The following is a 12,150-nucleotide window of genomic DNA, read 5'->3' on the forward strand; positions in this document are numbered from 1 at the left end:
CTGACTTACGTGACTAATCTACTTGGCTGGTAACTGTATGTAATGTTTTGTGTAGTGAGCGCTGTCCTCAGATAATCACATGGTTTGCTTTCGCCGTAAAGCCTTTTTGAAATCTGACACGGAGGATGGTTTAACAACAAGTTAAGCTTTATTTTGATGTATTACACTTGTGATTTCATGAAAGTTAAATATTTATTGTAATTTAATTTGAATTTGGCGCTCTGCAATTTCACTGGATGTTGGCCAGGTGGGACGTTACCGCCCCACACCCCCTACAGAGGTTAACCCTCGCAAGGCTGCCGGGCCAGACGGCATCCCTAGCCGCGTCCTCAGAGCATGCGCAGACCAGCTGGCTTGTGTGTTTACGGACATATTCATTCATTCCCTATCCCAGTCTGCTGTTCCCACATGCTTCAAGAGGGCCACCACTGTTCCTGTTCCCAAGAAAGCTAAGATAACTGAGCTAAACTACTACCGCCCCGTAGCACTCCCTTCCGTCCTCATGAACTGCTTTGAGAGACTAGTCAAGGATCATATCACCTCCACCCTACCTGATACCCTAGACCCACTCAAATTTGCTTACTGCCCCAATAGGTTCACAGACGACGCAATCGCCATCACACTGCACACTGCCCTAACCCATCTGGACAATAGGAATACCTATGTAAGAATGTTGTTCATCGATTACAGCTCAGCTCACCCTGGGTCTCGACCCCACCCTGTGCAACTGGGTCCTGGACTTTCTGACGGGCCGCCCCCAGGTGGTAAGGGTAGGAAACCAAGAAACATGAGCAATGTTTGATACTCAACACTGGGGCCCCACAAGGGTGCGTTCACAGCCCTCTCCTGTACTCCCTGTTCACCCATGATTGCGTGGCTATGCACCCTTCCAACTCAACTCAACTTGATTACCAACAATGATGAGACGGCTTACAGGGAGGAGATGAGGGCCCTCGGACTGTGGTATCAAGAAAATAACCTCACACTCAATGTCAACAAAAACAAAGGAGATGATCGTGGACTTCAGGAAACAGACAAACTGAAATGGTCCACCCACACAGACAGCGTGGTGAAAAAGGAGGCTGAAGTCTCAGGAGGCTGAAGAAATTTAGCTTGTCACCGAAAACACTCACAAACATTTACAGACGCACAATCGAGAGCATCCTGTCGGGCTGTATCACCACCTGGTACGGCAACTGCTCCGCCCACAACCGTAAGGCTCTCCAGAGGGTAGTGAGGTCTGCACAACGTATCACCGGGGGCAAACTACCTGTCCTCCAAGACACCTACACCACCCGATGTCACAGGAAGGCCAAAAAGATCATCAAGGACAACAATCACCCGAGCCACTGCCTGTTCATCCCTATATTCATCCAGAAGGCGAGGTCAGTACAGGTGCATCAAAGCTGGGACCGAGAGACTGAAAAACAGCTTCTATCTCAAGGCCATCAGACTGTTAAACAGGCATCACTAACATTGAGTGGCTGCTGCCAACATACTGACTCAAATCTGTAGCCTCTTTAATAATAAAAAATTGGATTCAATAAATGTATCACTAGTCACTCTAAATAATGCCACTTTATATAATGTTTACATACCCTATATTACTCATCTCATATGTATATACTGTATTCTATACCATCTACTGCATCTTGCCTATGCCGCACGGCCATCGCTCATCCATATATTTATATGTACATATTCTTATTCATTCCTTTACACTTGTGTGTATAAGGTAGTTGTTGTGAAATTGTTAGATTACTTGTTAGATATTACTGCACGGTCGGAACTAAAAGCACAAGCATTTCGCTACACTCACATTAACATCTGCTAACCATATGTATGTGACCAATAAAATTTGATCCTATCTGGTTTGTGCTTAGTGGGATTATGATTTGTTTTTCAACAGGATAATGACCCAAAACACAACTCCAGGCTGTGTAAGGGCTATTTTACCAACAAGGAGAGTGATGGAGTGCTGCATCAGATGACCTGGCCTCCACAATCACCTGACCTCAACCCAATTGAGATGGTTTGGGAGGAGTTGGACCGCAAAGTGAAGGAAAATCAGCCAACAAGTGCTCAGCATATGTGGGAACTCCTTTAAGACTGTTGGAAAAGCATTCCAGGTGAAGCTGGTTGAGAGAATGCCAAGCATGTGCAAAGCTGTCATCAAGGCAAAGGGTGGCTATTTCAAGAATCTCAAATATAAAATACATTTTGATTTGTTTAACACTTTTTTGGTTACTACATGATTCCATATGTGTTATTTCATAGTTTTGATGTCTTCAATATTATTCTACAAGGTATAACATAGCAAAAATAAAGAAAAACCCTTGAATGAGTAGGTGTGTCCAAACTGTTGACTGGATCTGTATATCTACTAATACACATTTGGTAATGGATGAGGGGTTCTGCGATATCGTACTTAGCGAGGACTGGAGTGGAGATGAACTCAGAAGATAATGACAGTCATGAGGAGACAGATAAAGGAGGGAAGTGTACAGTAGATAGTCTAGAAAAAGGCTAGTTAAAGGAGAGTCTAGTTGAGGGGAAGTCTGACCCCTGTCCCAGTCTTCTCAAAGGCGAGTCTGGGCCTCAGGGATGTAGATCTCGATGCTGTCTGCTCTCTCTGACACTGAGTTCTGACGGAAGGAAGCTGCACGCTTGGCCGCCATCAGCCTCCTGCGTGCCTCCTGGCGGTGGCGGTCTGGAAGATCCAGGGATTTCTCCCGCGTCACGCCTCTCTTCCCGATCATGGACTTCTTTGGTACGGCAGGTGGTAACTGGACACAGGAAGAAAGAGAGACGAACTAGACCAAAATCTGAACTGTATCAAAAACTATTCTGTAATTCAACATGTATAAGCAGTAGTTGACATATCATCCATTTGAGTGGTTAGAAATAAATCAGCATAGTTAAGCACCATGTCAATGACACCCAGTGGTATAAATCAGCATAGTTAAGCACCATGTCAAGGACACTCAGTGGTATAAATCAGCATAGTTTAGCACCATGTCAATGACACCCAGTGGTATAAATCAGCATAGTTAAGCACCATGTCAAGGACACCCAGTGGTATAAATCAGCATAGTTAAGCACCATGTCAATGACACCCAGTGGTATAAATCAGCATAGTTAAGCACCATGTCAATGACACCCAGTGGTATAAATCAGCATAGTTAAGCACCATGTCAATGACACCCAGTGGTATAAATCAGCATAGTTAAGCACCATGTCAATGACACCCAGTGGTATAAATCAGCATAGTTAAGCACCATGTCAATGACACCCAGTGGTATAAATCAGCATAGTTAAGCACCATGTCAATGACACCCAGTGGTATAAATCAGCATAGTTAAACACCATGTGGTGCTTAACTAAGCATTTGACCTCACGTAACGAAGAGCACCACTCCACACTACTACAATGTGGCTCTGAGTAATCTCACATCTCTCTCTAACAAGGCTCTGACTGTGTGATATGTAGCTGTATCTGTTTCCATATAAATACAATGACTAATTCTGTGTCCGTGTCTCACCAGTCATTGAGAATACCCACTATAGACAACAGAATAAGAATAGATTGTATTCTCTATACCTCAGTGCTACCCACCTTCTTCTCAGGGCTCTTCTCTACGGGCCTCCAGTCGTTGTTCTTCATCTGCTGCAGCTTGTCAAACTTGGTGGTGACGTCATCGATGGACAGCTGCAGGAGGTCCCAGAATCCAGCCAGGTCCTGAGAGGTGGGGCGGGGCATGGCACTGGGGTCCTGCAAGGGGTTATAGATGACCACATCAGTACCTGAATTACAGATACTTTAGGCCTGAGACCGAGATCATATTCTATGTTCACTTTAAAAACAGTGTAGTTTTAGACTGCAAGTTATTTGTTGCACTTCTGATAACTTCCACTAGATGTCCTTATCAGAACTCCAACAGCATAAAACTGCAAGGATTTATGGTATATTTAAAATAACAATAAAACAGTTTCAGCAAAGTCATGGTAGCAGGAAGGTCAAACTTCAAAAAGACAATAATTTCTCTTTTTTCTCCAATTGTCATCTCATGGTTAGACTATTGGACTTGGAGGACACTTCATTATAATGAGCCACAACAAAATCTGATCCATTGCAATCTCTCCTAACCCCAATGAGGATGGGAAATCATGAAGAGGGCTCACATTTCATTCACTGCCAGTCAGTCTTATTCATCACATCACATCGACCAGAGTCCCAATCAGCTGGAGCTCCAGTGTCTCAGACACACTATTGACACCACAGACGATACTAGTGAGACTATGGCCTAAATCTCCAACTCTGTTATGAAGTCAAGAGTTGAGAAATAAGATCCATAGCATCCCGTTGGAACCCGGCTTACCATCTCCCCCCATTAATTCAGCGACTTGATGTGCTCCATATATTGGATAGCTGGAGGGCACAACAATATCAAAGCCAACTGTCTGGGGGAGTTTCAGACTGCTGCATTCTGAATGTAGATCTAAATATATAGGCTCTGAAGTAAAGGTTTGGGTACTCTTTGAATTACAATGAAGTTAATAAAGTGGAAGGTCTCAGAAAGGAAAAAGAGTAAGCAGTACTTAATAAGTGTTCAGAACTACATGTGTCGCACATGGTAAAGGGTAATTGCGTGTTATTAACACAATAGTTTAGGCCACTGTCGCTATAAAGTGGTGCAAAGAGCTACAGTACACATGTACATACATACAGTACACATGTACATACATACAGTACCAGGCAAAGCTTTAGTAGTTCTATAATTCATAAAGTATGTGGCTGCTGTATTGATAGATTGCACCTCCGTCACTCGGTTGCGTCATGACATTGTTATGAACGTTCTTAAGCCATCCTCTATCGGCGGCGCCATAGTGGTGCCCTAAAGATGTGATTAGCCCAGTCATTCTGGACGGAGGCTAACTACTGTTTCGTCTAAATTACACTGTAGTGCCTGGAAATATGATGACATTGCTAAAGTAGTCAAATACTTAGTAGAAACAACTTTGCCAGCATTATCATGTCATCAAATTTACTTTAGACAAATGCCAATGTTGTCATTAGCTAGCAAAGTTTGTAAAAAATAGCTAGCAATGGTAACATTAGCCAGCTAAAATCCGGTGGCCTCCCCTCAAGCTTAGCTTGCTAGCTAATGTTATACTGCATCTAAAGTCATTCTGGTAACATCAAAATGATGACAAAAGGCTTCCTACTAATCATTTGCCTCTTTTTGAATGTCATTTAATTTCCAAGCCACTGTAATGCACTTTTTATGAGTCTGCAGCTGTCTTTGGAAGCTTGTTCAAGTTAGGCTTAAGTTATCCAGGAGAGAAAAGGGGGAAATACAAATAAAGCACAATTAGACATCTCCTTAAGCCTCTTATTTGCCGGATGCCACTTCTTGAAATAGACTCAAATCCATGTTCTGAAAGTCTATGCAGTATTATTTGGAAAATGTCTATCTGGGAAATAGAGGCAGAAAAACTCAATATAAAAGACCAGTTCAAACTAAATAATCCCCTGGGCACTTTTCAGTCTTTTCTGAATGCTGCCATTTCTGCTGCATATGGCAAAAAATAGCAGTACAATTTGTCCAGACCGGCTTAATCTCAAATCTTGGATATTTGGCTGAGATCAATACAGAGGAGTAAGAATAGAGGTAAACAAATATGAAGAGATAGTGGACTGCGTAGATAGTTCTTAATTTAAAGGAGGGCGTCTCAGTATTCTAGTCAGAGCTGTGAGTACGTCATTGGTGACACGGAAATTCACAGTCTCTTATTGTTCACCTCAAGATGCTGTCATCTCAGAAGTGCTAGATTTCTTATTTTGTATTTTTCCATATTCAATGGCGAATTCAATAGTTTCTGACCTGTTGGGCTTGGGACTATCATTTGTTTTTCAATAGGACAATGACCCAAAACACAACTCCAGGCTGTGTAAGTGTCACAAGCGTCGTTGAAGGGGGACCAAAACGCAGCGGGTAAAGTGCTCATCTTCGTAATTTTATTAAAGAAAACACTTAATCAAAATAAACAAACGACAAAAACAGTCCAGTAAGGTGCACAGACTATACTAGAAACAACCACCCACAAACACAAGTGAAAACAAACACAACTAAATATGGCCTCCAATTAGAGACAACAACAACCAGCTGCCTCTAATTGGAGGTCATTGCCAAAACTCACATAGAAATAGAAAAGCTAGATTAAACATAGAAATAGGAAAACTAGAACCTAAACCCACAATACCCAAACACACAAAACAAACACCCCCCTGCCACGCCCTGACCAACTATAATGACAAATAACCCCTTTTACTGGTCAGGACATGACAGTAAGGGCTATTTTACCAACAAGGAGAGTGATGGAGTGCTGCATCAGATGACCTGGCCTCCACAATCACCTGACCTCAACCCAATTGAGATCGTTTGGGATAATTGGACCGCAGAGTGAAGGAAAAGCAGCCAACAAGTGCTCAGCATATGTGGGAACTCTTTCAAGACTGTTGGAAAAGCATTCCAGGTGAAGCTGGTTGAGAGAATGCCAAGCAGGTGCAAAGCTGTCATCAATGCAAAGGGTGGCTATTTGAAGAATCTCAAATATAAATACATTTTGATTTGTTTTTCAACACTTTTTTGGTTACTACATGATTCCATATGTGTTATTTCATAGTTTTGATTTCTTTCCCTATTATTCTGCAATGTAGAAAATAGTAAAAATAACGAAAACCCTTGAATGAGTAGGTGTTCTAAAACTTTTGACCGGTAGTGTATTTTTTTTAACACACACTCACAAACTGTATGTACACAGACACACACAATGTTTCAATGACTTTACTCACCAGGTTCTGCTGACAAAGCCAGTATAACTGCTGGAATTTCTGAGACATAAGGAGCTGAGCACTGCCCACCGCACTCCTGATTTTACCTAGGACTGAAAGACAGAAAATCAACTGATCATCTGTTACCTAAAAGTCTTGGGAGTCTCTTTGGAAGAAAATGTTTCCTAAATGACTGTAAATTCTGACTCTGATCCCACTCACTGTCCTCAGAGAGGTCGTTCTCCTCTGCCTCTGCCTCCATCTCTTTACACCAACCCTCCATCCTCTTGGTCTCTGCGTGGAGCAGCTGCATGAACCAGCTTCCATCCCTCCGCAAGGCGGGGGACACCCGGCCCGACTCGCCAGACGATGCTGCGGGCTCCCTGGGAGAGGGGGGCTCTAGCTGCCAGGTGGTCTCGCTGGAGGTCTGCTGGGGGCTGGGGGGCTCCGTGGGTGTCCGGTAGTCCTCCCGGTAGCTGAAGAGGCCCTGGGTGCGGACGGTGCGAACTCCGTACTGGGTAGGCGTGCTGGGCTCAGAGTGCCCCCCTAGGAAGCCCCCTCCAAACTGTAGGCCCTTGTCCTCCATGGTGGGAAACCCCTCCATCTCCATGTCAGCCTGAACGGAGGCTGTTACACTGTTGGAGCGCTTCAACCTGCCCTGCCCTCTGAGACACACAGATTAGGGAAAGCAAACATTCAGGCTAACAAGGAATATTGTAAACTAACACACACAGGTAGAGAAAGAGGAAAGGCTGGTGGTGATAATGACACACTGGGCCAGGCCTGTAGTGAAGCCATTGTTACAGAAATGGGATAAGAAAATGAATGTATGAAAAACAACATTTTACCTTTTGTCATCTTCTACTTGGATCCCAACAGAATGGTATTCCCTCGATCCTTTGGTTTCTGACTCCGAGTCGGTGGCTGCTTCCACCTAATGCAACACAATAAAACAGCAACAGTGTTCTCATTATGACCACTCCCAGACGTCCGTGGGGTTATTGGTCCCGTGCTGTGCCTCCTCAACTGTAAGCGGCCTGTCAGAACATAACTACAGTGTGATTTACAGAGGCAGAGAACTCAACCAAACACAACTAGTTCACCCTCAGCACACAACACAGTGATTTATACCAACAACAAGCAGCCGTTTTGGAGATACACAGGGACGGTAGTAAAAAAACTAAAAAATATTACAAAACCTAATCAGGGTGTGGAGAGGTGTGATCATGTGTAGTGTGCCTGGGGTTGTGTGTAACAGACTGACAGACAGGTCTTTGTTAGTGTTCATTTGTAGCATGGTACTGGGTGGATGGTGCTGGCAAGGGATGGTAGAGACTGATCCCTGTTTGTCCTGAGAGTTGCTGATCCTGATTGAATGGCCCTAGCAGCACTGATCCTCTACTTCCTTTATGGTCTGTCTGTCTGTCTGTCTGTCTGTCTGTCTGTCTGTCTGTCTGTCTGTCTGTCTGTCTGTCTGTCTGTCTGTCTGTCTGTCTGTCTGTCTGTCTGTCTGTCTGTCTGTCTGTCTGTCTGTCTGTCTGTCTGTCTGTCTGTCTGTCTGTCTGTGTCACGTCCTGACCATAGAAAGCTGTTATTTTCTATGGTAGAGTATGGTAGTTTAGTTTTTCTATGTTGTTATGTTCTAGTTTTGTATTTCTATGTTGGGTTTTGTTTGGGATGATCTCCAATTAGAGGCAGCTGGTCATCGTTGTCTCTAATTGGAGATCATACTTAAGTAGATTTTTTTCCCACCTGGGTTTGTGGGAGATTGTCTTTGAGTTAGTGTATGTTTCACCTCTGCGTCACGGTTTGTTGTTTTGTTATTCAGTTTATTTATATGTATTGCATAGTTTCACAGTGAAAATAAAATGTGGAACGACACACACGCTGCACTTTGGTCCGCTCCTTCCTACGACAACCGTGACTGTCTGTCTGTCTGTCTCTCGCGCTCTCTCTCACTCGCTCTCTCTCACGCTCTCTCTCTCTCTCTGCCGCGCTCTCTCTCTTTCTCTCTTTGCCTCTCTCTCGCGCTCTCTCTCTCTCTCTGCCACTCTCTCTTTCTCTCTTTGCCTCTCTCTCTCTCTCTCTTTTTGTCTGTTGCTCTCTCTCCCTCTTTCTCTGTCTCGCTCTCTCTTTATCTAGCTCACACATGGTCCATGGGCACCCTGTCTATCTCTTTCTTTCTAATGCGATCTTTCTCCATTAACTTATTTCACACACAAAAACGTGTATCCTGTGACTGTTCGAGTCAGAAACAAAACATTGTCGCTTCATTACATGTACTGTCAACAAAACCTTTACCGTGCAGTTGCATATAGCCTACAGTCTGCAGGGACTAGTAATATTTGGGAGGTAGAAGTGTGTGGTGTGTGTGGTAGCTCGATTTAGTCCTTGTGACGCCCACTGACATGCTGTCTCTCTGTGGAGTAATACAAGTGTGAGACCAGCAGACCTCTAATTTTAAACTTTATTATTAACAGGGTAATTTGAAAATCTATTCATCCACATTTGAATCCTCCGCTCTGAGAGACCACACAGTGGAATCCAGCTGAAGCAGGCAGAGTCCTGATAGAACGTCTGTCTGCCTGTCTGTCTGTCTGAGAGCCTTAAAAGCTCCAAACTCACATGAATAACTCTTTAGCTTTAAGTAGTTTGCAATGAACAGAGAAGTGTGCTTATGTCTAGTAAAATGTCAAACCTGCTACATTGCAGAGTAGCCTGGTACAAACAGTGACATTTTTGGAGGGACACTTTGCTATTCAGGCAGCGAGCACTCTGAATCCTCCTTTTCTTTCCCAGAAAGGTAATAAGTGGTGAGTCGCTCCTGGTCCAGGTGACCTCCATTACTTTCTGCTAAAGGCACAAAGCAAAGTCCACCTCAGAGAGACAGAATGGGCTGCTACTCTATGATGGATGAGGAGGGGAGAGATTTAGGGGAACCTGGGAAATGTTCAAAGTGTGCTGGCAGAGAGAGAAAAAATAAGCAACACCTGGTTTGGTGAACACACACACCACGCTACGTACACACACACACGCTCACACAGCACAGGTGTGGAAACCTTGGAAACTGTAGGCATCAGCATAATGGAGATTAAGGCAGGTAGTAAGTTACAGTAGGTAGGTAGTGAGAGTAAGATCCTGCTACATTATCCATTCTTACGCTGTCCTAATATAGATGCCGCACACTATAAATGCCCCCAGAACGTAAGGCGTCAAAACTCAAACACTGCTCCCAAACGGTCAAAGGCTAAGGATTAAGATTATGGTCCTTTCTGAGGTGAGGGGTGAAAGGTCAAACTATGGGCCAATCAATAGGGTTGTAGGCTTCAGTACCAGAGGTGAATTTTACTGAACTGTACATGCCCAGGTCTGTGACGATGCAGGTGATTTTAAACTGATCTTACCACACTGGCCGAATACTAGCTGCACAGTTTAAAGGGAAACTTTGTTGGAGGTTTTGCTGCATTTTGGTGTTGCATGCGGCACGTCTGGTATGTTTCAATAAATGTAGACATTCACACTGCCAGCCATTACTAATCGAAAGTGCTTCTGTATTTTACACACATCATTGGATTCAATTTGAAAACCAATGTAATTCAGGCCTTCCTGCCTCTCCTTCTCCATTACCCCCTGTCTCTCTCTTCCTTCTCTCTCTTTCTCTCTGTCACCCCACCATACCCTCTCTTCCTTCTCTCTCTCTCTTTCTCTCTGTCACTCCCCCAGACCCTCTTTTCCTTCTCTCTCCTTCTGCCTATTCTCCCTAGCAATTATATATATTATTCTGTATCTGCATCTGATTAGGAGTGTGGTGAATCAGGGGTCCGTTAGTGAGCAGATTTGTGGAGACAGCGGGTAGTGTTATTGGGTAGCGTGGCATGCAGCACAGCAAGGCACCACGCTGAGCGGCACAGCATTCAGCTCAGCTATTTAAAATCTTCATTCATCACTCAGGATGGGCTGCCTGATCATCTCTGAGGGACTGAGACTCACCTGTCTCCACAAACAAACCCTGCTTGGGGGGAGAGAGGGAGGAGAGGAGGGAAAGAAAGAAAGAATGAAAGAGAGGGAAAGAAAGAATGGGCAAAGAGACAACTGGAGATAGATAGTTGAGAGACGAGAGAGAGGAGAATGAGAAAAGAAGAGAGAGGGAATAGAGAGAGGTGAGAGACAGGAGGATAGAAGAGGGTGACCATTCACAGTAATTTGATTTAATTTGATTAATTAGGACGACGCTATTAGACGATGCCATTGGCGACAACTAGTCTTACTAGAGTCTGACACATAACGAAAAAGACATTACAGACAAAATACTTAACAATTTACATACATTGAAAACATTAACATGTAGTGTACATGTGTGTCCATCTATCAGTTACATGTACATGTCAGTACATATAGTACACACAACAAGCAGGTCAGATAGGGGAGAGGCATTGTGCCGTGAGGTGTTGCTTTATTTGTTTTTTGAAACCAGGTTTGCTGTTCACTTGCTTTATAAGAGAAGTAAGGAAGTTCCATGCACTCATGGCTCTGTATAATACGGTATGTTTCCTTGAATTTGTTCTAACCCCAAGGAGTGTGAAAAGATCACTGGTGGCATGTCTGGTGGGGTAAGTGTGTGTGGCAGTGCTGTGTGTAAGTTGAATATGCAAACAGTTTGGAATTTCCAATTAATTAATGTTTCTTATAAAAACAAGAAGTGATGCAGTCAGTCTTCCTAAACTCTTAGCCAAGAGAGACTGGCATGCATGGTATTTATATCAGCCCTCTGATTACAATGAAGACCAAGATGTTACGCTTTGTTCTGACAGAACAGAGCCAGCTGCAGCTTCACTAGGTCTTTCTTTGCAGCACTTGACCATATGACTGGGCAATAATCAAGATAAGATAAAACTAGATCCTACAGGACCTGCAGGCTTTGTGGAGTGTGGTGTCAAAAAATCTTGATTATGGACAGACTTCTCCCGATCTTTACGACCATTGAATCAATATGTTTCGACCATAACAGTTTACAATCTAAGGTAACACCAAGTAATTTAGTCTCCTGAACGTGTTCAACAGCCACACCATTCATTGCCAGATTCAGCTGAGGTCTAGAACTTAGGGAATGATTTGTATCAAATACAATGCTCTTAGTTTAGAGATGTTCAGGACCCGTTTATTACTGACCACCCATTTGAAAACAGACTGCAACTCTTTGCTAAGGGTTTCAGTGACTTCATTAGCTGTGGTTGCTGATGCGTATATGGATGAATCATCAGCATACATGGACACACATGCTTTGTTTAATGCCAGTGGCAGGTCATTGGTAAAAAT

At 43.6% G+C, this 12,150-nt stretch overlaps 1 protein-coding gene across 1 annotated transcript in view; it reads right to left on the minus strand.

The window, feature by feature from the left end:
• Nucleotides 1-2,350: 2,350 nt before the first annotated feature.
• The window catches only part of LOC115172763 (disks large-associated protein 2), a 207,647-nt gene continuing 197,847 nt past the window's right edge, over nucleotides 2,351-12,150 (minus strand). Inside the window, exons 9-13 of the mRNA XM_029730497.1 lie at nucleotides 7,683-7,768; nucleotides 7,057-7,499; nucleotides 6,856-6,947; nucleotides 3,616-3,771; nucleotides 2,351-2,786 (exon numbers count right to left, since the gene is read on the minus strand). Coding sequence (XP_029586357.1) covers nucleotides 2,580-2,786; nucleotides 3,616-3,771; nucleotides 6,856-6,947; nucleotides 7,057-7,499; nucleotides 7,683-7,768 — 984 coding nt within the window. The 3' untranslated portion in view covers nucleotides 2,351-2,579. The remainder of the gene's footprint in view (nucleotides 2,787-3,615; nucleotides 3,772-6,855; nucleotides 6,948-7,056; nucleotides 7,500-7,682; nucleotides 7,769-12,150) is intronic.

This window comes from Salmo trutta, chromosome 33 (genome assembly GCF_901001165.1).
Source record: "Salmo trutta chromosome 33, fSalTru1.1, whole genome shotgun sequence".
NCBI classification, from domain to species: Eukaryota; Metazoa; Chordata; class Actinopteri; order Salmoniformes; family Salmonidae; genus Salmo; species Salmo trutta.